The sequence below is a fragment of the Pseudorasbora parva genome, chromosome 4 (assembly GCF_024679245.1).
Source record: "Pseudorasbora parva isolate DD20220531a chromosome 4, ASM2467924v1, whole genome shotgun sequence".
In the NCBI taxonomy this organism is placed as follows: Eukaryota; Metazoa; Chordata; class Actinopteri; order Cypriniformes; family Gobionidae; genus Pseudorasbora; species Pseudorasbora parva.
Genome location: NC_090175.1, coordinates 2,692,154 through 2,718,308, shown reverse-complemented (window position 1 = coordinate 2,718,308; position 26,155 = coordinate 2,692,154). Strand labels below are relative to the sequence as shown.

At 40.0% G+C, this 26,155-nt stretch overlaps 2 protein-coding genes across 2 annotated transcripts in view; one reads left to right on the top strand and one right to left on the bottom strand.

Moving 5' to 3' along the window:
* The window catches only part of LOC137072669 (NACHT, LRR and PYD domains-containing protein 1 homolog), a 65,453-nt gene extending 58,965 nt beyond the window's left edge, over positions 1–6,488 (top strand). The window contains exon 15 of the transcript XR_010904656.1: positions 6,429–6,488. The gene's annotated coding sequence lies outside the window, so the exon portion shown is untranslated. The remainder of the gene's footprint in view (positions 1–6,428) is intronic.
* Positions 1,832–26,154, bottom strand: LOC137073703 (adhesion G protein-coupled receptor E5-like). Its single transcript, XM_067442406.1, has 18 exons — positions 26,028–26,154; positions 23,698–23,872; positions 22,676–22,741; positions 22,433–22,564; positions 20,136–20,219; positions 19,706–19,834; positions 19,536–19,591; positions 12,325–12,417; positions 12,083–12,236; positions 11,848–11,964; positions 11,552–11,754; positions 9,852–10,022; positions 9,567–9,761; positions 6,467–6,684; positions 4,887–5,045; positions 4,638–4,809; positions 3,610–3,693; positions 1,832–3,492 (listed from the first exon to the last, which is right to left on the bottom strand). The coding sequence occupies exons 2-18, from the start codon at positions 23,723–23,725 to the stop codon at positions 3,448–3,450; spliced, it is 2,106 nt and encodes a 701-aa protein (XP_067298507.1). The 5' UTR covers positions 23,726–23,872; positions 26,028–26,154; the 3' UTR covers positions 1,832–3,447.
* Between the last annotated feature and the right edge of the window lies 1 nt (position 26,155).

Here is a 26,155-nt window from a genome sequence, read left to right as displayed (position 1 = left end):
AAGCAATCTTTACTGTCTATGAGGCAGTCGGGGGGACGTGGAGACATAAAGTCTGATAAAGTCAAGGGGGAAGAATGGGGAGAAGCCCATAGTGAGCCAAAAGCAACAGGAGAAAATATTTAAACAACGTGATTCAGATTTCACTTTCCACATCTACTAGAAGACCTACAGCTGTCAGACAGGAGGCTCACGTCACATCTACGTCCTCAAGCTCAGTCTGAGCCGGCACAGTTCGCTCAGCCATCAGGAAGTTTTTCGCCGTTGACGTCAATGGGATCGCTCTGTCCATTTCTTTTACTGTCTATGGTTCTCTGAAGAGAAAAGAGCAGAAGTTACAAAAAATGAAGACACAGTGAGTCGGATACATCTATGAGCCAGATTCATCATAAAAAAACAAAGAAAAGGAGGGTGAAGAGAAAATACTGCGAGAGCTATTTAGCATTAGGGCGTTGAGTAAATAAATAAATGAAATATGTGGCAGCCGTTGTGTGCAGTAAACTTTCCTTTAACCTGTTGTACTGATTTAGTGCTAGTAAGCCTATTTAGAGGTGCGGATTAATTCAGGCAGGACTGTGTGTAGACATATTTTATTATGTGTTATGAGGTGGTCCGCAATTTTTTGATTACAAATAGTGGTCCACACACAGAAGACAGTTTGAAAACCGCCGGCAGGGCTCTCAAGTTTTGAACTGAGTTCAGAGTGAGATTTCGGCCGTGGCGGCAGCAACGGGGTTTGGCTGGGTACGGGGGTCTGATATGAAAAATGACAAACTCGTACAAATAAAATAAATATGTATTTAATTAGTGTGTGTGTGTGTGTGTATGTGTGTGTGTGTGTGTGTGTGTGTGTGTGTGTGTGTGTGTGAGAGAGAGAGAGAGAGAGAGAGAGAGAGAGAGAGAGAGAGAGAGAGAGAGAGAGAGAGAGAGAGAGAGAGAGAGAGAGAGAGAGAAAGAGAGAGAGAGAGAGAGCATTTGAGCGAGCACTTGATTCAGTGAGCGAGTCCGTGGCGTGAATCACAGAATGTGACGTTGGAGTCAGAACGTAAACGTTCTTGGGTGGAGGGAATATCTATATCTTACCCAGATACAGCAAATCTATTTTATGATTGGCTGTTCGGTCTCTCTATATTTTTTTATTAGATTAACTGGTGCGTGGCAGGGCCGTCAGAACTCTATGGGGAACGCTTGATTCCTCTAATAGCGCGCAACTCAGTGTGTGTTACCCTGGCGATTTCTCTGCGTGAGAAATACAAGGTGTGGCGTGTGAGCGTGTGAACGGGTTGAAATGCGTGTGTCTCACGCCCAATGCGTGAGACTTGAGAGCTCTGAAAACCCCTGGTATAAGGTGTCAAAGATTTGTTTTCCTAAAGATCCAGTCATTCTATTGTTGAACGACAACTCTGACCTTCCTTTAAATGAGAAGGTACAGAAACTCTGGGTAGCTGCCCTGACAGCTGCAAAGAAACTAATTGTTCAGCGATGGAAACCCCCTCGTGAACTTTCTTCTAAGCACTGGCTGCATTCTTTACTGGAGATTATATCTGGAACTGTCATCCGCACATCTAACCAGGCTAACCGATGACCCTGTCTTCCATCGGTTTGACCATGGCCACATAGTGTATGTTCGCATCGCATAAGTTTTCAGTCAACTCGCTCTGTGTCCAATAAAAACAATCTACATAATACGTCTTCATGAAAAATCTTCCTTTAATCTTGATTTGTTAACAAATCCAGTAAATACAATAAAATAAATAAATATTATCCTAAATCCTAAATGTCAGGGATGCAGTAAAGTAAACCGTGACTATTTCGCATGACTTACAGTCGCAATTCCTAAAGAGCCAAAGTACAATTTTAACATGCGAAATATTTCAATGTAAAATTAGAGATTAATTATCTAAATTGTACACACAAATAAATAAAGTGTAGAACCTAAACACAAAATACTTTAAGGGATAGTTCACAAAATGTTTTTAAGGCAATAACTTTTTTAGTTTATTCTTAGCTAAAAACACTTAGTTCTTTCAAAAATATATGTGCTCATTAATGTATATTTACTTCTTTCAAATAATAAAGTATTCTCGTAAGTTTATAATATGCCGTTGAAAACACATACGGGTGAGGGGTTCGAATGCCGGTCGCCATGTTGCCCCTCCATCTTGAAAGTACAGTAGCCAAAGAGGGACATACCCGTAAATTCAAGCTTCGCCTTTCGCGTTTTAACACTCGATGGCACCGTGTCGAATGTGAAGAGGGGGATTGCCATGTTAATCTTGGACTAAATCGGCCACCGTAGGAGTTAAAACGAAATCAGAATTGAGAGGAACAGAAACTAATATTCACTGGATGGTCATAAACCTTTACACCGCTAGATGAGGAAAATATCACACAGTGGAGCTTTAAATTAGCCCATGATTTGCTCACCCTTAAATCATCCTAGATGTATATAACATTCTTCTTTCAGAGGAATAAAAGTTGAGTTATATTTAAAAAGTCCTGGCTCTTCCAAGCGTTATAATGGCTGGGATTGTTCTTCTGTTGAAAGTACCTTCTCGGGGTTCAAGATGCCTACTTTAAGCCTTTAAACTGAGGCTTTGTAACAGAGGCACTTTCAACACTTTTCCCACTAACTGAATACAGAAGACGATCGGCCGGAACTTTCATTCAAAAAGTTTTAAATATGGATTTCTTTCTTAACCCAAAACTCAGAGCAATCATAATTATACATCATCAGTGCCTGCGCGGATCGTTCACATGAGACATCTATGTACACATATCTATGATTGTGCGATCATTTTGACCTTCTCTGGCGGAAGTAATGGTGTAAGGAATACAAGATGAGATCCGTCTGCTAAGAGGTAAAAAAAATACCATAAATACTGTTGTGTGTCTGGCAGAAAGCATTCGTTTCGTGTCTTAAGACATCAATGTTTCCCCCCGAGCCGCTGTGTTTAATATGGATTCGTATGTGTGTGTGTTTTTTACTCTCATAGAAATACAGCCCATTGACACGCATTATATGAGCAACGGTTGAGTTAAAAATCTTCATTTGTGTTCTCCTGAAGAAACAAACACACCTACATCTCAGACGCCCTGGGGGTCAGCAGATAAACATCACAGGCTCATTTTTGGGTGAACTATCCCTTTAAGACAATGATCTGCCTTTTGGATATTAGAACGTATACAATAGATATAATGCGTGGATGTGGTGGTAGATAAAATGCATTTGTAAATAGACGATTAAGAGTGAAATATGAGATAAATATAACAGAGTAATTGCAGTCGCTCTGGATACATTTCCGTTGGCGCGTATGCCACATGATGAACCCACATCTGCAATATTCATCGGATGACAACGACCCTTTGACAACATGTCCTGTGGATTTAAAGCTTTGTGAAAGTCTTCTTCTGTTACAGAAAGTGTTCAAATGCCTTGTGTTCAGGAGTTTACATCTGTGACTCTGCTCTGCTGTCGTCGCTCTGCGGAGGTTTCTGTGAAAGTCAAAGGAAGAATGAAGATTTTTAACTCAACTGTTGCTCGTATAATGCATGCCAATGGGGTGACGCCACGGACACTGCTTTAAAACACTCAAACACACTCACTAGTACCTGACTACTGGTGGACCGGCTGACTCTGTATGATGCTTTCTTCTTACATGGACACAGCACGAATTTGTAATACTCCATCCTGACCTGAAGGGGGTGATATAACAGCTGAAGGACATGATATCTGACTAAATGATAAATTACAGCTTCTGGCCAACCCCAATTATGTGCATTTAAAATAGTGGTCGACCGATATAGATTTTCTGATATCGATATATTAAAGAGAAGCTGTGGACAACTGCTGCGATTAAATTTTGATTTTAAAAGAAAATTGTTTAGTATGATGTACCCAGAATGCATTGCGGCATGAAGCATGTCCCTGTTAATGAGATTAATATGCTGATTTAAATAATGTGATGCGACTGAAAGTCTAAAACAAAACACTTCTACCAAACCTTCATTGTGTTTTGAATGAATGAATGAGGCATTTATATAGCGCTTTCATATGTACTATTGTACACCCAAAGCGCTTTACACTCATTTCATGTTTTGTGCTTTCATGGTGTGTGTAAGCATAGATATCCATAATAAGGGCTAGATGTCACCATCGTCATCACCGGCGGCCATCTTGTCACAGGCAAGCTTTCTGTCGGGCGCTGTGGGACCTGATGTAAGATGAGTGATCTGTACGAACATAAATACTCTTATCTCGCTGAAATCTTGACGGATTTACAAATGGTTTGGTTTCTTACAAACGTTATTAACATGGCTACAAATCTGGATGCTTTAACACGTTGAAATTGCAGTTCAATGTTACTTTCATATTGAAGTCTATGGTTATAATTAATCATAAGTATGTAGTGTCATAACTACATCTCTGACGTTTATAACAAACGAAACAGTTTGGAAATCGGTTGAAAATTTAGCAAGTTATGGCTATTTAAAAGTACATGCACCATTAAAACACACTGTTACGATTGAGCGAGCTGCCTGTGACAAGATGGCCGCCAGTTGCGGACGGCGACCTCCATTGGCCAACAGCGCGCACGAGACATCTAGCCTTTATTATGGATATCTATGTGTGTAAGTACCGGTTTGGACAGCAGACAGTGCATGATGAAGATGAGCGCCCCCTGGAGGCTGTTGAAGATGGTGAAGAGATACAACATGACTTTAGTCCAGTTCTCCTGGAAGAGGAAGAAGCCAAAGACCCACGTCCCGCCGAGAACACACAACTGAGCCACTGCGGTCACCATAAAACTCCTACAGAGAAACACACACTGATAGAAAACAATTACAGAATGACTCTATAATGGTATATGAATGACTGTGACACACACCGGATCTGTTTGAGTTTGGAGAGGTCTGGATTGAGACTGGAGAACTTTGTTGCCAGTTTCCACACAGTGATGATGAAGACAAAACTGTTAAGGATGACGATGATGCAGACGGGTGCGAAAAAACTCAAGATAAAATAACGCTCAAGAGAGAGCCAACAGCTGAAACACACACGAAAGGATGATAAGTCAGTCACATGGTTAAAAACACACTAATTCATTCATATTTCCCTTTCATCTTCCCTTTGAGAATTAATCAGAGACCTAAATGATTTGACGAGTTGATGATTGACCATGAAGGTACATTTATAATCCCTAACAACAAATTATTGGAGATCAGGTGGTTGTGTTGATATCAAATATTAATCTGTTACATTTTGACTCGAGCTCATCTGGTTCAGAATGAGCTCTTTATATGGAGCACGACTTAACGTAGCAAATGATTATCTTCATGGGCAATGTATTAGGTATTCATACAGGAAGTTAAGGGCATTTTTCAACAGCCTTTAGTTTCCATCACAGCCATGACTTGAGCCAACTTTGATTTATTAAGGGTGGATCGCCTACGGTGGTTCTGCCTGCAGGGTGGCCAAAGGACTAAAGAAAAATGATCAGCAAGCGCAGTTACAATAGCAAAATATGTGGGAGAGCGTTGCTTTAATGTGACTATATTGTATTGCAATAGGGAGCACTTCAAAGTCAATACCAAACCAAAACTAGATAGCAAATCATTTATAAGTGAAAGAATTTAATGACAAAATCTGATTATGGTTACACTTAAAAAAGTTACAAAATAGATGACTGAGATGATAAAAACTAGTACCATTAATCATACCCAGCATGCATAGAATGTTACCTGAGAGAGAGAGAGAGAGAGAGAGAGAGAGAGAGAGAGAGAGAGAGAGAAGGCCCCCAAGATCAGAGAGAGCAACAGTAAGAATCTTGCAATCTATCCCTTGACCATGTGACTGAAACCCTGAGACACTCAAACTAACCAATCAGAGCAAACTTCCCCCACTGTACTACAGGTGTGGCACACATTTGGCTTACAGGCCCTCAACATCTCTTTGTCTTTAGGAATCCGAAACGGCCCCACTGATAAGAGAGAGGGGGTGGAAAACAGTAAAACAAATGTCTTTGTTCAATTTCAAATATCAAATGTCTTTGATTATTTTCAATGATTTGTTTGCACATGAAATAATTAACCAGTACTTTTGGTCCATTTTCCAAAGGATAATAATACTCAACAATTTAAACAGTACACTAGCATACAGATCTAAAAGTTGATACACAAAGCTCACATTTTGATTCATTTGGTCTTTATATTGTATAGTGTATACACACAGTATATTATATATATTTTATTAACCCTAATCGATCCAAAAGCCAATGGGCGGGGATACAAAAATACATATTCTACCAACATTGTATCAATACAAAGTGGGCTGAAATGTATGTATGTATGTATGTATGTATGTATGTATGTATGTATGTATGTATGTATGTATGTATGTATGTATGTATGTATGTATGTATTATGTACAGAATTCTACAGCTGAACACCAGTGGATGCAGAAACTCACTGTCTTTGGGTACCGTATCCCTTTGGGAAGACAGTGGCAGAGATGGCGACAATTACGATAGGGACTCCGTATCCCACCGCATACATGTAGAGATGTTTTAATGTGGTGTGAAACACCAGCACCACCATCCGGTAGAGCTGAACGCCCTCCAGCAACATCCAGCAGAACGCAGACAAGAAGAAGAGGTGAAGCAGCCCGGCCACGATCCCACACGCTACCTGAGAGAGGAACAGACATGCCAGATCAACTCCTGTTTGCTTACAATGAACTTAAGTCAGTGTTATTAGCTCTTAACTTACACCAGTGTCTGAAACGTGTGTAAACACACGGAAATCCAATTAGCCAAATTGATGGCATGACAGTGCGTCACCGAATCCATAAACAGATGCCAGAAATGCACATCATCAGATTCTAATTGTCTGTAGGTGCACATGCCTGACCGAGGCGTGCCAACATGACCCAGCATCTCATTCCCATCTGAGGGAACCAGGTCACATACGTAACCTGAGATGTTCCCTTTCAAATGGGAACTCTGGCAATGTGCCATGGTGCCGATATTGTGGGAACGATAATACCCACGCCTCTACACTAGGGAGGGCTCTTGTTCAAAAAGGCTGTGAACTCTGGATCAGGCAACTGTCGAGAGCAGAACAACCTGGAGTTAAATCAGTGTCCAAGCTATAACATTCTACTGCATCATAAACCTTGGCAAGAGCCTTAGAAGATGCCATTCTCCTCATTGACCCTAAACCCTAAAGATGAAAATGCACGCCTCATAAGAGAGAGCTATAGCATCAGTGATCCAATGTGAAATACACTGTTTAGTGACCACATTCCCTTATTGTTGCTACAGAAATAAACTAAGGGCTGAGAGGAATTACACCACTGGCCTGAGCGGTGGACATAAATCCTCAAAGCTTGGACTCGACATAGCAGGTGAAGACTTTCTTGCTTCCAAGTTTCACGAGGCAGAGGAAAGAAAGCAAGCAAAACAATAGGCTGACCATTTGCAGAAGGCACCTTAGAGATGTAGTCCAGCCTGGGGTACAGAATAACCTTAACCATTCCAGGAGCAAAAGGAGCTTCTGTTATTGCCCCTAGGACAAGAAATAGGTCCCAAGAAGGAACTAGGACAGTGGGTTGTCTCCTTGGATGCGAACAGATTCACTTCCACTCTGCCGTATTTCCCTCATATCAACAACTTGGCGATGGAATCGCCACTCCTCTGGCCACAGTACCTGACTCAACAGGATGAACCCCCAGTTTCCCAGAAAATAAACTGCTCGGATCTGCTGTGCCTGTCTGAAAACAGGACACGAACAGAGCCTGCCCAGGTGATTTATGATAGCCCCTCAACTGAACAGGAAATGCCAGAAATCCCAGAAATACCGGCCTCATCCTGAGACAATTTATGTGCAATGAAAAATGAGGGCCCTTCAAAAAAAAAAACCTGAGCTGAGTGGCCATCAAGAACCGCACCCCAATCCATGAGGGAAGTGTCTGTCGTTAGAGTTTTGTGACGACAACACACCATGGGTTGGGCCCTGCTTAGAAACAAATGTCTCTTTCAAAGCTGAAGGGTACAAAGTCTTCTGAGTGTAACCCTTATTACTCTAAAAGAATGGTTCAGAAGATGAATCTTGTCCTTAAGCTAGAAATGGAATGGCCTCATATTCCTCATGGAATATGGAATAACACTAGTTGCTGCTGCTGCCATGAGATCACAGCTGTCTTTGGGGGCCCTTAAAAAAGAACTGGCATGAAACCACTGAACAAGATCTAGAAAGAGATTGTCCGATAACAAGGATGGGTTGACCGCCAACCAATGGTGGCGAAGCAGCACCCTCAAGGGTATCGTGAAAAGCCTGGGATACCATGTCATGGTGTGTCCATAACCTCAGCAAGAATGCACGAGGTATGTGAGATATAAACAAATGAGTCAAAACTAATTTCCCAAGTGTCTTGAAATTACACTGCAGTGAATTCCATAGTGAAATAATATGGAATATGGAGCATCCGGTTATAAGCATTTTAGAAGGAAAGAAAAGTTCTGACATGAGGCCCATTTGAGCAATGGGCAGGATAATATTTATATTTGATATATTTGTCTATGATCTTTTCAAACTGAGGCTTCCAAATATGTGAGAGAGACCCAGTTGAGCAAGTGATCCAACACCTTATTAAGCAGTGTTAAGCATGCAGGACAAAATGAAAGCTTCTAGAGATTAATGATACAGTTAAACTACTATATACAATACTGAAAATAATGTATATATAATGTATATAACATTTCAAATGTACACAGTAAAATCCCTAGAGTAAAATGAACTCTGCTCAGAGTATATGTTCCCACTCTACAGAGTGTTAAAGTAACTCTGACTAAGTTAATGAGATAATTCAGTGATTAGTTAAGTGACGATTGAGCATTAGTGACAAACACCTGCTGTTAACAAGCAGAATCCCTGAATTAGGTTTAGATGTTGATGTTATATTGAAAATGTTTGCTCATCATTATGGTGATCAGTGTTTCCTTATGTACCCTGAGCAGAGTTCATTTAACCCTGAGGACTTTGATGTGTATGGTATATATCAGTGTCATTGATTACATACCGATTCAGTGACAGTGTGCAAGTCTGTATTTTCAGCAAAGCAGAATTATGGGAACTTCTATGCTGGTGTCACTATTGTCTTGTCCATGGGGGAGCAGAACTAGCCTGGCTGTGCCATCCTATGTACTTCCACTCAATTTTCATTTTCCTTCAGGAATTCCTTCAGATTGCAGTATATTTTCTGTTTTTCTCCGGTCAAATTTGAACCGGTCCAATAAGCGAACAGAGGGAGTGGCTGAGAAGGATGTTTAAAAATTTCACATTTAAATCAATCTGTTACTTTTTTTTCTAACTTTCTTTGTAATTATTTGTGAAATTCACTAGCAACTTCTGAGTGACATTTTTTTAAATCACCATTTTTTGTGTGTAAAGTGCATCTTTCTTGATAATAAAATACACCTGCTTTGATATTCTGTCAATATAATGGCATTCAGGCATGTTTGAGTGTGACTGTCTAAGTGTCTAAACACTGTTTTCTCATTCAAACACACCTTGTCGTGAGTGCTGGAGATCCCGCAGAGGAAGACGAGGTCTGCGATGAAGAGGCAAAGGCTCAGATGAAGATGAATGCTGTTTCGGGTTCCTTGGATTGAGCGGCAGAACCGAAACGTCAGGATACAGAGGAATAAACAGACCAAAGACAGAACTAAACCCACACGCGTGATCAACACCAACTCAAACGAGTTCTGGAGGAGAGGAAGAGGAAAAAGTCATCATCATTTCATCTAAAATCTCAATTAAATATGTGAAATCTCTGAACCAGGTCACCTATGTACCTGGACAGGATAGAGGGCCATAAGCAGTGCAAAACTACTGAGGTGAGAGTAGGAGCACATTGTATGAGTGTTGTTAGACCACGCCCTCTCACAGCCACGCCCAGACCACGCCCTCTCAGTCTCATTCCAGAACACACAGATGTAAGCCACACCCTTAGTCTCCGCCCTCTCCTGAAGAAGTGAGAAGAAGAGTTTAGGGAATCAGGGGCTGCAGGGCTGCCATCTCTCAAGCATTCAGCAGGACATTCATGCAATTGGTGCTTCTATCACGCTCTCACGCCACAATAACAATCACAGAGCAAAGAGGACACAGACAAAGTGCCGACAGACAAGACAGAGCAGGTTACTTTTGACATGGAGCAACGTCTCAAAGCTTTCAAATGTTGTCAGTAAACCTATGACAACACAGGAGAATACATCAATGTTTCTAAATATGGGAATTGTTCATCACAATAAAAATAAATGTTTAAAACTTCGCTTTGCTTTCTTTGAATATGATTACATTATGTATTTTAACAGTGTTGTTCACTGAACCCTAATGATTACTTGCTTTTGATATTTTATTTGAACCAATTATTATTGTCTTATTGTGTGTATCTTAAGTAGCCTAGAAATCTAGAAGCACCCTAGCGGCAGCAAATCTTATCTGCCCGCGAGTGTCGTCTAGCAACTCTCAATACCCTTCTGAGCTGTAATCCCCTAACTCTTGCCGGGCCAATCACATCGTGTATAGAGTCGGTGGGCGGGGCCATAATGACGGCGGCCGAGTTGTGTTTGCTGCTTCTAGTAAACACAGAAACTGGCGAACGGCGGTCTTTCGAATCAGCTTTGACCGCGACTCTGGAAGACTTGGAGTTAAGCTTTTCTCTGAGAAAAGAACAAAGAACGGCACTGAAGTCATTCTTAAAAAGGGAAGATGTGTTCGAGTTTAGCCGACCGGATACGGCGAATGTTTAATCTGTCAGCTCCGCTTCACCTCCGTTGCTCTGGTTGGTGTAGCGCTATCCTATCGCGTGCAGAGGGAGTTTGACAGACAGCCGTTTATCCGCCCCTCAGATTGAGCCGTCAATGGTGAGTTTCCAGACCAAACATCTTGATGTGGGTCTGGCTTGTCAGGCTATACCTTAAGTCATTTTAAAAGCTATTGTTCACTTAGGTAAAGTTTTATTACCAAACAAATACCACACTACTCGATTAATCGTCATAATAATCAACCAAGTACTCGGTTACCAAAATAATCATTAGTGACAGCATTAGATTAGTTAAAACCGATTAATATCCTGTACGTCCATAAAAATGTATTTTGAATTTGATGCGAGTAGATTAAAACAGCCTATTGCCTATTTGAGTATAACTATAAGCCAATACGGTAGTCAGAATAATAAAATTGCTTATAAACTGGGGTGAAGAGTTCTGCTTTTGTCATGTAAACATCTTACTGCAATTAAGACTTTACTCAGATTATTAGAAATATCCGCATTGGTACACATGTAAACGTAGTCACTGATACTAAAATAAGACTGGTAGAGCATCTTGGGCCATCAACAAACAAGCTACTTGCTGGTGATACCAGCTTAACGTGGTCAAGCTGTTTTTTTGTATCATAATTGCTGGTAAATCAGCTAGAATCTGGCTTATCTGGATTTTCAAACAGGGAATGCACATTTATGTTGTTATTCATTACAGTTTAACATCGTCACCTGCTCGTGTGTAAAGATGAGCGTCACCGGCTCAGACAGCTGATCGGTTTCTGGATTACTGACGACGACCGTCACCACCTTCGATTTGAGCTGATAAATGCTGTTTCTCTCTCCATCATCTGATCTCTCTCTGATAATCATGTGGTACTGATCGCTGGATGAGTTCAGATCTTTATAACTGACCAGCGCCACAAACGCAAAACCTAAAGGACAACGACACTCACATCTGGTCATGACTGCGCTGATGCTTTCATCAGTACATATATTTGCATGTGTGTGTGTGTGTGTGTTTGTACCTGAATATGATTTCCCTACTACTGTTTCCCAGCTGGTGTTGAAGAAGGCGGAGTCTGTGCTCAGAAAGACACGCCCACTGGGCGGAGTCTGATTCCGTGCGACTGCAACCTCAGCGTCTGCGATTCACATGATCATACAGAACAAATACTTAATGAGCTTAATAATCTTAATTAAAGGTAATTAAATATTAATTTAACACACAGCATGTTTCATGCATAGATATTTGTGTCTCACAGGTGTTGTGCGTCTCCCTCCGGGACACGGGCTCTTTAAGCTGAGGTCCAATCAGACGCATGCCTTTCTCCACCGTGTCCAGAAACTGACTCAACATCTCGCCATCAGCAACGTTTCCATCCGACAGCAGATCATTGGTGGAATTACACAAGTTCTGTGAAATGATTAATTCAGTCACTGTGCAAGTACAGGGACACAAATAATAAATCATATGAGAATAAATCATGCAGTGTGTGTTTGACCTCCAGTAACTTCTCGCCAGTGAAATGTTCTCCCTGTGTATTATTACTCAGAGACTCACAGCTCTTCTTCAACAGAGACATCAAATGCTTCAACTGAAAGAAGACACAGAAATCACAGTCTATAGACATCTGTACACAGCTCATCTATGCCTGCTCAAACACCTGTGGAAAGACACAAGGCAGCTAGACTGGGTGAACCCAGCCTCATTTGATTTCGCCCAGCAGCTCAGGCTGGAAACCTGTACATTTTTTCTATCCTGCTTCTGTTACAATTTTGCAGGGACCAATCACAAACTGACTTATCCACCTGGCGCACTACTGGCGGGTTTAACACAATAACGGGTAGAGATGCGATGGATGATTGGTCTAGTTGGTTGAAGCTATCCAATTGCGTACAGAGTCATTTGAACTTCCTCTTGTGCAGTAGAAAATACAGAGCAGTGTTAAAAGATTAAGCTTGGTCTGATGATAGCCAGACAACAATGCAGCATAAAAGCCTCACTATATTCTTCTGAAACGTGTAGAATGCATAGTGGGCATTCATGGGACAACCCTTCAGTGGTTTTCTTCCTATTTAAAAGAAAGGACTTTCTCTGTGAACATGGCCAATTTCTCTTCTGCTTCGTCTCAGTTAAAATGTGGTGTCCCTCAGGGGTCAATTTTGGGACCCTGTTATTTTCATTGTACATGCTTCCCCCGAGTTCCATCTTTCAGAAGTATAGTATATCCTATCACTGCTATGCCGACGACTCCCAATTTAATTTTCCTGTGAGAGTAGACAAGAACTGTGCATCTAACAATGCATTAAATTGTTTTAAAGATATAAAACAGTGGCTGGCAAATAACTTTTTACAGTTAAATGAGAGCAAAACGGAAGTCCTGATTCTTGGATCCTCCTTGTCCAGTCAACCGGGACTAGTCGTCGAACTAGGCCCGTTAGCATCGAACATACAAGATCCTGTGAGGAACCTTGGAGTAATTTTTGACTCCTCCCTTCTTTTCAACAAGCAGATTAGTGCAGTTGTAAAAAGCAGTTTTTACCAACTGAGACAAATTGCCAAAATTAAATCTTTACTTTCCCCTTCTAACTTGGAAATTGTAATCCATTCATTTATTAAATCTAGGTTAGATTATTGTAATTCACTGTACAGTGGCTTGCCCCAAAATGCATTATCTCGCTTACAACTTGTTCAGAATGCTACAGCCAGACTGTTACTTGGATTAAGGAAAAGGGATCACATTACCCCAGCGCTGAGAAACCTACACTGGCTCCCTGTCCAATTTAGGGTGGATTTCAAAATGTTGATGTTTGTTTACAAAGCATTCTCTGGCCTCGCTCCCAAATACATCAGTGATCTTATACATCCTTACTCTCCGACTAGAGCGCTACGGTCCTCTGACCAACGGTTACTGACGGTTCCTCGCTGCCGCTATAAATCTAAGGGTGACCACGCTTTTTCGGTGAGGGGTCTGAAATTGTGGAATAGTCTTCCTCTCTATGTGAGGTCATCTTCATCTTTTAGCCATTTTTAAGTCATCCTTGAAGACATATCTGTTCTCTGTAGCCTTTGAATAGATGATAAATTATGTGTTGATGTTGATAGAATTATGTGTTGTTGGTTTTTTAACTGTTTTTAATATTTCTATTCATTTGTAAAGCACTTTGGCTCAACCTTTGTTGTTTTTAAATGTGCTATATAAATGAAGGTTGACTTGACTAAATTATTCCTGCTCTGATCAACATCAGACCATAAGGTACTATTTGTATAATAAGGTACAAAGAACATCATCATGATATTCAGAGTTTTGTTCTCAGAACGTTTTCTCTCAATGTCATAAGAATGTTCATCAAGTAAAAACATTAACACACTTCAAGAACATTGTTCTAAGTAGCGTCGCAAACATATTGATATTTCTACACGTATCGATACTGAAACATCCATACTGTGATCATGCCATGTTGTAATTACCATAGTCTGTCAATACTGACAACACATGGCATTATATTTTAAGCACGTCCTTGGACTGGGAATAATGTGTTTCTATTGTAAAACTATCAAGGCGTCAATGAATCTGCAGTGGTCCCATGGTACAAGTAGGAGCAAAATTCCCGTCTTACAAGCTGTAATTACGATGTGAATGCTTTTTACAAGTTGAAATCCCGTAATTATGGTAATGATGCACCTTTACATTTATGGTTGCATGTATTGTGCATAATTCTACCTATTCCTAAAGTTTTTGCACTCACACTAAAAGTGCACGCATCACTGATCTATATAAGTGTGGTTCACAAAATGAAGCCCAGCTTGCTAGTCAAATACACACAAAACTTTGTCAAAAATATCAGTTGTGGAACATGGAGACGGGGAGAGGAAGACGGTGAGAAAGGAAAAGTACAGGTTATTAACGTAATGTAGCCTTTCTGCGAAACCGTAGTCTGGGGGCGCTTGATGACAAAGGCTCCAGGCAGGTAACTAGAGTCAGGGACTTTGTATGTCCAAAAAGGGGCAAGCTCAGGTTTAGGACAAGAGCCTGCAGGAATTATTTCATTTGATGGTGGCCAACTAAGCAGAAAGGATCCTTGCCTGAAGGGCAGGGACATCTCGGTTATAAAACTTGGCAATGGTAGACAGCGAAGTCCAAGAGAAGGCCATTCCCCTGGTGGAATGGGCTCTTACTGATATAGGGCACTCCAAGTCTGAGGACATGTAAGCTAGCGCTATCGCATCCACTATCCAGTGGGACAGTGTCTGCTTTGTAACTGACAGCCCTTTAGAGTGGCCTCCAAAGCGCACAAACATCTGCTCTGTTTGACCGAATTGCTAGAATGCTCAATGTACAATGAATGCTCAAGGGCCCGAACCAGGCAAAGTAAGTGTATGTTCAGTATGCAAAATCCCTTGATCCCTAAAAGGTGTGTAAACCACCTTAGGCACATAGCCTCGTCTGGGTTTAAGGACAACTTTGCTGTCATTGGGCCCAAACTCTGAAAGGTCACCATTTCACTTGAACGACGAGAGAGCGAGAGAGGCTGAAGGCTCAAATAGAGCTTCTCCCTGAGTCCGCCCTGAGGGAGCAGTGCTATATCAGAGGGAAGGCATAAAGCCACATAGAGAGCCATATGTGGGCCAATGCGTCCTGTTCCTTTGAAAAGAATATCAGGCAGTGGGTGTTCTCTTTGAATGCAAAGAGATCCACTTCTATCTGGCGGATAATACTCTGGGGGTGGAGACTCCATGAATACATGATCATTTTGGTGGTGGTCCGGCCATGGCAGGACATAGCCTCCTCCTACTTCTGCCCAGGCACAATGGTCAGCTGTAGCTTATGGTGGGGTACCGTTTGGGAAAGCGAAGCAATCCACTGTGAGTAGAGTTTAGATTCTCTACCCGAGCCCGAGCCCGAACCTGACCCGAACCGCGGGCCGGGTCGGGCCGGGTCGGGCCGGGTCGGGCCGGGTCGGGCCGGGTCGGGCCGGGCTGAGATTTCCCTGCACTATCGTCGGGTCGGGTAGGGCCGGGCCCGTGATCAAGCGTTTGTTTTTTTTAATCATTAGCCTACTTTACTAGTCTAATTGGGTGGGCAGAAAGCTATGCTATAATCAGAAATTATATGTATATTTAGCAAAGTAAGAACTAATACAACAACTAAGAAACAAATGTGTAGGCTACAAAGTTGCACTAGTCAGGATTAGTGTAAAAATGCGTGTTAAACTCACAGCTCGAGCAGTGATGGAGCACAGCATTATAAACAGAAACGCTCGGTGTCAAGAGCTGCTCGCGTGAACACTGCCCTTTGCTTAATTAAATATCTTCGAATCGTTTCATTTAAAAGTGGACATTTCAAGCTTTCTATACGCATATTTCTCATGTCTGTGAGGCGAGTATAGCCTGCTGAGTTTCGGTTTATTTATGAGACGCGCGCTCCAGTTCATGACATTTACATTTACGCATTTAGCAGACGCTTTTATCCACAGCGACTTACAACTCAGGAGAACAGGAAGCGATCCGTCAAGAAGAGGCAACAAAACACAAAAAGTGCCCTAAATACCAAGAATTGTACACTGCTCAGAGTAGCAAAGACCAGAAAAGGAAAGAAGAAAGGAGAAATAGAGGGGGAAAGTTTTTTTTTTTTATTAATGTAAGATTAAGTGCTCACGGAAGTGCTTTCATGAGATGAAATGAAAGCAATCACTCCCACGACTTCACCTCACGATTATAGTCTGCTATTTGCTTTTTATTTATTAAATTCAGGCAATTGGCCCAAGAAACCTTTTTTAAAATTAAGATACAATTTAAACAAAACGAAATAAATGCTTTCTACAAAACAAAACTTAATATTAAACTAAATATAACCACCAAAATCATTTCTGACCCACTCACATCTTTTCACTCATCGTAATCAGATGAAATGTAAAAATAATATTATAATATTTAAACATAAATATGAAGGAAAAAACCCATTGTTTAATGGCTACAACAAAGTAAGCTACAGATAAATGTCTGAGCTGGATTTGAGCAAACATCAGTTTACCGGTGAGCCGATCATGAGCGCGTGCCTGCAGATTATTGAGCGGAGTCAAGTCAGCTTTATTTATAGCCTATAGCGCTTTTACAATGATGATTGTTTCAAAGCAGCTTCAAAGTGTTAAACATGAAAATATTGCAACAAAATGTTATTCGGCTGTACAGTCACTGTGGAGAAAACTGAAAACTAAATGTAGTTTTATCATGAGCCTCACCAGTCCGCGTCGCTGCGCTTTGCTCATTACAGGCTCGTTCTCAAAACGCCCATGTATTGAACAATGGTCGGGTTTAAATCGGGCTCGGGCTCATAATTAAAGGGGGGGTGAAATGCTGTTTCATGCATACTGATCTTTTTACACTGTTAAAGACTTGGATTCCCATACTAAACATAGACAAAGTTTCAAAAGTTAAGGTGGACGTTTGATGGGAGTATTTCTTTGTCAAAATTACTACTTCCGGTTAGTCATAAGTTTCGGCAAGTTTTTTGAGATCATGCGTCCCCTTTGACGTTAATGGGGGCGGAATTTCCTTGTATGGGCCTTACGGACAATTCTACCGGAAGAGCGTGAGAGAGAGAGAGAGAGAGAGAGAGAGAGAGAGAGAGAGAGAGAGAGAGAGAGAGAGAGAGGGAGAGAGAGAGAGGGAGAGAGCGAAAGCATCAGGCTATGCCCATCAAAGCGCTGGCTCGTAGGCTGCGCTGCACAGGTGATGTGCACATAACAATGTCACCAAAAAAGTGCGTTTTTGGTTGCCAGACCAAGACAGTCCTGCACAGATTCCCCAAAAACCCCGCGTTAAGGCAACAGTGGATGTAATTTGCTTTTCCGGATCAGCAACTGAGTTGCGCGAATGTTTATATCTGTTCGCTGCATTTCGGTGCCGACTGTTTCATAAACAAGGCCCAGCTCGACGCCGGATTTTCCGATCGCCTAATGCTGAATGATGGAGCAGTCCCAACGATAAAGGTCCCAACGTTAGTACCGCAGGCGGTGAGTAAGACTGCTTCAAATGTCTGTGTTTTTGCCGATGCCCATCAAGTAGCCCAAACATGATCACGTATAGTTAATTGATCAATGGAGCATGCGATGTGTAGTGCGTGTACATTTGTTTAGCTGGCCACTATATGTGTAACTTTATGTTTGTGTATTGTAAAAGCACTCCAAACAACAATACACAAAGAGGGGGGAAATATGTTGAACTAAATAAGCACGCTTCTTCATTCAAATGCGCTACTATTCCGTGTCTTTCTATGTAAACACTAACTTAGCCTGCCGTGCAAAACCAGTCCGCTTACTGTCTACACAAACCACGCGTAAACACACACACACACGTGCACAACTGCACTTCCCACATGTACACCTTCAAAGACAAAAATACGACAATATAATTCAAGTATAAATATGTAAATAACACAAGCCGCTAAGCATATTATATAGTTAGTGTATAACTTGTAGCACATAGAGACGTCCTGCTCTAGTCGTTTTTGCTGCTGCTCCTGTTCAACTGCAGCCTCTGGGTCTGATTCCGGATCATAGATGTATGGCTGTATCTGATTAAAAGCCATATTTTTATTTTGAATAAAGTTTTTTCCCGTTGTTAGGGATGACACAGCTTTACGACGCACTCGACTCAACACAATAGCAGCGGCGAGCACACGTCATTATTTAGCTCCGCTCACACGACACGCCCCCACCCGCTCGGCTTTTTTCGGAAAGACTCGGAACAGCGCATCTTTCTTATATAATTATAAAAAAAATAAAGACTTTTCGGAGATATGCAGGATGCAATGCTACTCTATAGGTACTCAAGATTGACATGACACTGACTGAAACTGAGTGTTTCACCCCCCCTTTAAAGTTAATGTGTCGGAATGCGCACGGGCTCGGGTAGGGTCGGGCTTGATTTTTTGAACCCGATCTAACCTCTAACTGTGAGCCCAAGGGAGAGACAGGGGAGTCAAGGAGGGCTGTCTTGTTAGTGATCTCAGTCAAATTAAGCCACAGTTGGCGCTGGAGGACCACCCGATTGCCTGGGCCATTGATTTATTATTTTGGAGAAAACCGAGTTTCCCCATAAGCATCAGGAATATTCTCTGATGCAATGCGAGTGGACCGTATTGACAGGGAACACATGTTGTGTAACAGAATATTGGATCTGTGCATAAGCTCTTAAAGTGACAGCAGCCTAATAAACCTGCCACTGCCTGTCATGTTAATCATGAATAACTTTTATAACTTTAAACTGTAAGGATTAATCTGCATTTCATTTTTACACTCAAGACTATCTAGTGTTATTTTACATTTGATTACTTTATTTTTATATTTTATACTTTAATTTATAGGCTGTCATTAAGCTATTGCAAAAAATTATCAATTATCAAAAAATATATATGGCAGTTTTCCCTGTGGAATCGAAAATGGTATCAAATATCAATATTTTTCAAGGTATTGAGTCGAAGTTAGAAATTCAAGTCTCATGACAACTCTAATTTTAAGAACATTTTCTCTTTACAATGAGAAGAGAATATCAAATATTAACAATATGAAAAACATTTTATCTTAGCCTTTACATATGTGTTATAAAACATTATAAAATGTGGGAATGTGCCCTGTTATCTGTGCATATAATAATAATAATCATTTAAATCATAATAATAATCATAATAAGCAGAAGTTCGTATTCTACCTTCTCCGGTGTGTGTTCTGCATCAGCCTCAGGTTTAAACTGATCACAGTCCATTTCTGAGCACAACAACAGGAAAGATCAAATGAAGCAGACAGACTATAGTGCACTGGTTAGCTTCTACCAGATTCTCATTAGCTACTGCATTAAAAAAACAGATTTGCAACTCTCACCGATGCATTTTGACTGGTTGTTGCCATAGTTGCTGTAACCCTGGTGACATTTACAGCTGTAGCTGCCTGGGTGATTGGAGCAGTCGGCGTTTGTGCCGCAAACATCTGCATCTGTACACTCATCGATGTCTGAGAGAGAGAGAGAGAGAGAGAGAGAGAGAGAGAGAGAGAGAGAGAGAGAGAGAGAGAGAGAGAGAGAGAGAGAGAGAGAGAGAGAGAGAGAGAAGATGGGTAAGAGAACATTGCTGTTAATGTAATGTAACTGCACATAATTAGACACACATTGAACAGTGACATTGTTATAACAGTAGCAGGACACTTGCCCTTTTCTATATTAGTTAATTATATTATTTATATCCATTATACAGTACAAACTGGTAGCGTTTGTCTAACACATGTCAAATTAATAGGCAAGAAAAATAAAAGGCACCTTCACATTCCATGTCAGAGACACTCGAGCTCTCAGACAGATCACCAGAGCCAGAGAATGTATCATTGGGAAACTGGATCATATCTGACATAAGGGAAAAGAGCAGTTAGCATGAATTTCTGTTTTAAAACAAATTATAGAATTATAAATTAAACACAAAGCCAAATGGTGTACTGAAAATACAATCAAATGCTTTAACAATGTTTTGTTTTGTCATTTTGGATTAAAGTTCCAGACCCACTTTATATTAGGAGGCCTTAACTACTATGTACTAACATTTTAATTAATAATTTAATACAATGCACTTATTGTGTACATACATGATTCTACATTGTAAAAAAAAAATACCTGCATGTAATTACATCTGTAATTAATTTCCCTAGGTGTTTATGATGTAAAAATTGTAAACGATCAAAAAAGTTACTCAAAAAAAGTAATTAGTTACTTCTGTAAATTATAATGAGATTACTTTACTAGTTACTGCATTTGAAAAGTAACTTCACTACTTATTACTTTACTTTCCCGTTTCCTAATTTAGAGTGTAGATACTTGGACAAATATCATAGCCCTATCTCACTTAGCCTGTCAACATAGTATTTATTGTATAAATGTTTACAAAATGGCATGTAAAAGATATGAACCATATGAAAGAACAATATCCCTGTCTGCACAAAGAAATATGCCTCATGTAAAATCCACAAACAACAGGATAAAGGAGGCTATAATGGGCTATAATGACATTTAAAAATGTTTACACACAAGTTTAAAAAAACAGGATGGGAAACATGAGAACAAAACTCTTCTCCTGAGAACAAAACCAGCTTTTTATTAGATTCATGACAGACACACACACAAAAATAAGTGGTCAATGAAAAATAAAAAAGTAAAGGTCAATTTTATGTTTAAGAGAGAGAGAATGAATGTGATTCAAGGCCAAATCTTGCAGATAAAGTTGAAAACTGGCTCATTTAAGAACGTGCATTTATTGCATAGACAGAGCTAGAAAATAATGAAGCTAAGTGTTTAAAATCTAGCTAAGTGTTTAAATCTAGGTCCAGCAAGAGTTAGGCGAATACAGCTCAGAAGGGTATTGAGAGTTCCTAGACGACACTCGCGGGCAGATTAAATTTGCTGCCGCTAGGGTGCGTCTAGATTTTTCTATGCTATTTAAATTCCAAAGCATACACAACAAAATATCCAGGGTTAAATTAACTCTACTCAGAGAACATATGGTCCCTCTCTACATAGAGTTAAAATAACTCTGAATCAGTGTTAAAGTTAATGAGGTAATTAAGAGATTAATTAAGTGATGATTTAACATTAATTATGAACACCTGCTGTTAACAAGCAGAATCACCGATGGACATAAAAAGTTACTGTAATCCATTACTTTGTAACTCATACACAGCAAAGTCCCCAGTGTTAAATCAACACTGCTCAGAGTGTATTTGGTCCCACTCCACAGAGAGTTAAAATAACACTGAAGCGGTGTTAAAGTTAATGAGATAATTAAGAGAAACGAAGGTTCGGAGCTGCGTCGGCGTGCGCGCCAAGCTGAACGCACCCTCCCCGGCCCGAGAGCCGAACCCGGCCCGCGCCCTCGCAAAGAAAGCACCCTTTCCCGGTTACGGCCTCAATCCAGAGGCCAACCCACTCCCCAGAGGAGGGGTTTAGCATGCGCCCTATAAGCGGCCGGCCCGTCTCTTTCTCGCCCCCCTCCCTCACAGAGCTAATGCAAACAAGCGCAGACCCGGCCCTCTCGGGGGTCGGGGACGCGTGCATTTATCAGATCCAAAACCCATCCGGGTGCGTCTGGGCGGTCTCGGTTTATAGCTCGCGTTGATTAAGTCCCTGCCCTTTGTACACACCGGCCGTCGCTACTACCTATTGGGTGGTTTAGTGAGGTCCTTGGATCGGCCCCGCCGGAGCTCCTCGCGGGCTATAGAAAAGAAACCTATATTCCTATAGAGGAGAAATAAAATTGATGAGGTATTATATTCATATGATAATTTATTTTATTGTGCACCATAGGCTACTAACCATACTTTATTGGTAACTATTATTTACTGTAATGCATTGTCACCCCTGGCTCCCAAAGTACATATTGTATTACCCAATGTCGATTTGTGCTATTGCACTTTTGCAATTTGTTTTTGTTTGTGGACATATTGTGTGTGTTGTTATAGACATGTGGTGTACATTGTTTTGTGTTCAAGAAAATTTAATAAAAATATTATTACAAAAACCTAGTATTAAGTATTAAACATGTAGAAGGTGGACTCAATCGTCTCTAATACCGTCTTGACGCGGTCCTGTTGGGAAGCTCTCTTTGAACCCTTGATCACAGGAGCAGTGGTAACCTCCATCTGTATTAACACACTCGGCGTGATCGCTACACACACTCGGAAAAATCCCACACTCATCCACATCTGTAAAATATAGACAGACAGATGAGTGGAATGAGAAACTTAAAGTTATAAAATTCTCTTTTTTGAGTGATGATTTATTTTATCTAAATCAAACCACGAGGTCATAATTACCAACACATTTCATTTGAACGAGTTTAAATCCACTGAGACATCCATTACACGACTGCAGAAAGAGAGCTGGGGAAAAAAAGAATACAGCTAGTAAAAACATAACTTAGTGGTAGTTTTTATTATTATTATTAACATCAAGAAATGTGTGTGCAATGTGCAGACATATCGCATTTGATCAGAAAAACTTTATAAATCCGACTAAGCATATTGTGAAAAAACATACAAAAATGCGTGGATTGAATTACTCAATTACTTTCGCGCGTTCTCACCCTTATGAAAGGAAAATATATTTACCAATATATTACTTCAAAATATATTATAATATATTGTAAATACATGGAATAATATATTGATGGTATTATACAATATATTATATATATCCTGTAATATATTACAAATGATTGCCGCTTTCATATATTGCAATATATTGGCGAATATAAATATTAAATCCCATATATGTGAATATATTGCCTAATGTATTAAATTATATTTTCCATTATACTGCAATATATTTTTCTTTCGATAGGGCATATTTAAAAGTTAACGTTCATCTCAGTGATTCATATTCGTTTTTTAATAACTAATTTGTTGATGAGAAGTTATATATTTTGATGGATTTTGCTCGTCTAGTTGAAGGGAAGAAAAGGAAGGTGGGCAGAAAAGGAATAGACTGACATGAAGAAAAACGTCTGAAAACAACTCACAGAATCAGACCATAGAGAGCCCATTGTATTCATGGTAATTAAAAAAAATGTGCAGCTATTGCACAATATTTCCTCTGTCGTGTTGATGTAAGAAAAAAAAAACTACTGCGAGTAGTGAACAATATCCTCAAAGTCTCCCTAGTTTCAAATGTCTAACAGCGCGCGAATCGCGGATGTTTGTTTAACACAGACACACACCGTTATGTTCTGCTCCATGGCTCATACATTCACAGCAGTTATCTGACTATAATCCAACTAAAGAGTGTCACAAAAAGCCTATTCACGACACACGTGAACAGAATAAAAGAGTCTACTCACCCAAAAGTAGTGTCAAGTTTAGCTCCATGTTAGGAAACAGAGAATAGCTGCTCTAAGTCTTTTCATATGAGAAATTCCTACAGAAAATCTCCTGCTGACTGTTACTTATGAATGTTGGGGGTGGGTGGTGGTGATGGTGGGGGGGGGGGGGGTCTCAAAGCAGGATGCGGGGGCACTGTGGAGAGATGGAGATGGAAAAGGACACTTTCACTTTCACTTTCAAAGGAGCAGGGGCTCCCCCTGATGTAAAAGATTTACAGATTTACATCTTTTACTGTGGAGTTCTCTGATCCCTTGGCGGAGGTGGTTGTAAATGTCAAAACACACATATATTAAAGCACAGACACACCTTTACCTGACAGTTAATGGACTGGTTGTAACTAACGCCTGGTCGTTTCTTATGATGTGCACTGAAGCTGTTCAGATTTTTTACAATACTCCCAGGAACATGAAGACATAACACCGCTTAAGTTGGTTAAGTTGTCATTTTTACACGGCATCTAAATCTTTTCCAATACAAACACTTTCCACTCAGGGTAACCGCTGGTCTTCAAATCCCTGCGTAATGCAGTCAGAAACAATGGCTAGAAATCAGATTATAAAGCACTGAAAATCAGAACTGTTAAAAAATCAGAAAAAATGTTTGTCACTGAAGATGTTTATGGTTGGGCGAACATCCTAAATATTACATTTATTTAATGGCATAATCCAGTCAAAAATTAGACAGTTATAGACCAATTTCATAAGAATGAAGAACTTTTCGAAGCTCAAAAGTCTGATTAGAATCCAATTTAAATGTAATTTTTAATGTGGTGACCAAAAGCAGTCTTTGTTAATCCTTCAAAGAGTGTCCTCTAACTAAACACACCTGTTTTAAAATGAAAAAAGACTGGAGACACCAGTAGATGGCAGCAGAGGAGCACTTATTGGCTTTATATCCATTTACACTCCAATATATGGGTGGTTCTTCAACTACAGGCCCTTTTGGCCTTGTGAAAAAAAGTGTTCAAATCAAAATGGTCCCAATCGAACAGTTAAATATAACTACTCTAGATTAATGATCCATAAGAGAATGCACTTACATTATGAGACAAACTGGGTTTTTTGATATATTTTCCGATCCGCACTGAACAAATGTAATTTCCATTACATGCAAATATTTGATTATTATTTAAAATGATTATGATATACATAATTTATTAACAGTGTAAGACCACTTTCACAGATAGTTTTATCAATTTATACCTATATTGTAATTACCATAGATTTGTGGATTAAGTACATTTATTGTCATGAAGCCCAAACATGAAAGTGCCCGTAGTCTAAGAATTGCCCATATATAAAATTCCTTTCACAGGTTTTGCTTTTATTTTTAGTCATTATACAAAAAAAACTTTTACTTTTTGTCACTTGTTTTTTGTAGGAAATTCCACAGTGTCATAAAAAACAAAACCCTTTCAAATTGTGAATTAAATTACACAGAGTAGAGCAGTTCAGCACAAACTCTGAGTGCAAAAACTCACATTTGAATCGGTTTTACATTGTGTCCTCGCTTTGTTAAAATGAGAGGATTTGTGCACGTTTAGAACTTTATAAACTTGCTGTAAACAAAAACTCATCGTCACTACCTCAAACACCTCCGATTGGTCATTGGTTTCAACAGAAATGCCTATGATTGGCTGCAATACTCAACACTGAAAAATCACGTTGTAAATCGACTACGGCTGTCAGTAGATTTTTTTTAAAATCACAATTAATCACACCTTTGTTGTACAATTAATCGAGGTTAATCGCACACTTGTTGTGAAATTAAGCATTAGCCATTTTTCTCATTAAACACTTACATTTTGTAATAATTTGCTATATCCAAAGTAAACAATCAGATTGAGGAGATACTCTGACAAAAATGTATTTTCTCCAAGCTTCAAGGATCATCGGAGACTCTAAAATGACACCAAATATTTAAATATAAGAAGTATATATTTATATTTTATTAATAATGTATACACCAAAGCACCCTTGAAAAAAAAACATTACATAAAAAATGTCCCAGACTTCCCAGTGTATAGTATGTGTGTACAGAGCAACAACAAGAGTTTTCATTTTAGACGTCAAGCTGCAATACCGAACAGGGCCACACGGAGAGGCCAAAACAACTAAAACCTCGCTTTGAGTGCATTAACACGTGACAAATCAAACATTCTCCTTCCTGAGTGTGTGTGGAAACAAAGCAAATGTAGTGTCTGTGTACATGAATGCAGCGTGCGATCAGTGATAGAGAGCACACACACACACACACACACACACACGGTCAAGACTCATGCGCTTACTGTACGACTCTGGTACGTCACCAAAAATGCACTCTTCAGAAACAAAACGCAGACATATATCGTCACAGCTCGTGTTTTACAGCAAAGCACAGACTGGAACGAACTATTCACTAAAATACAATGTGAGT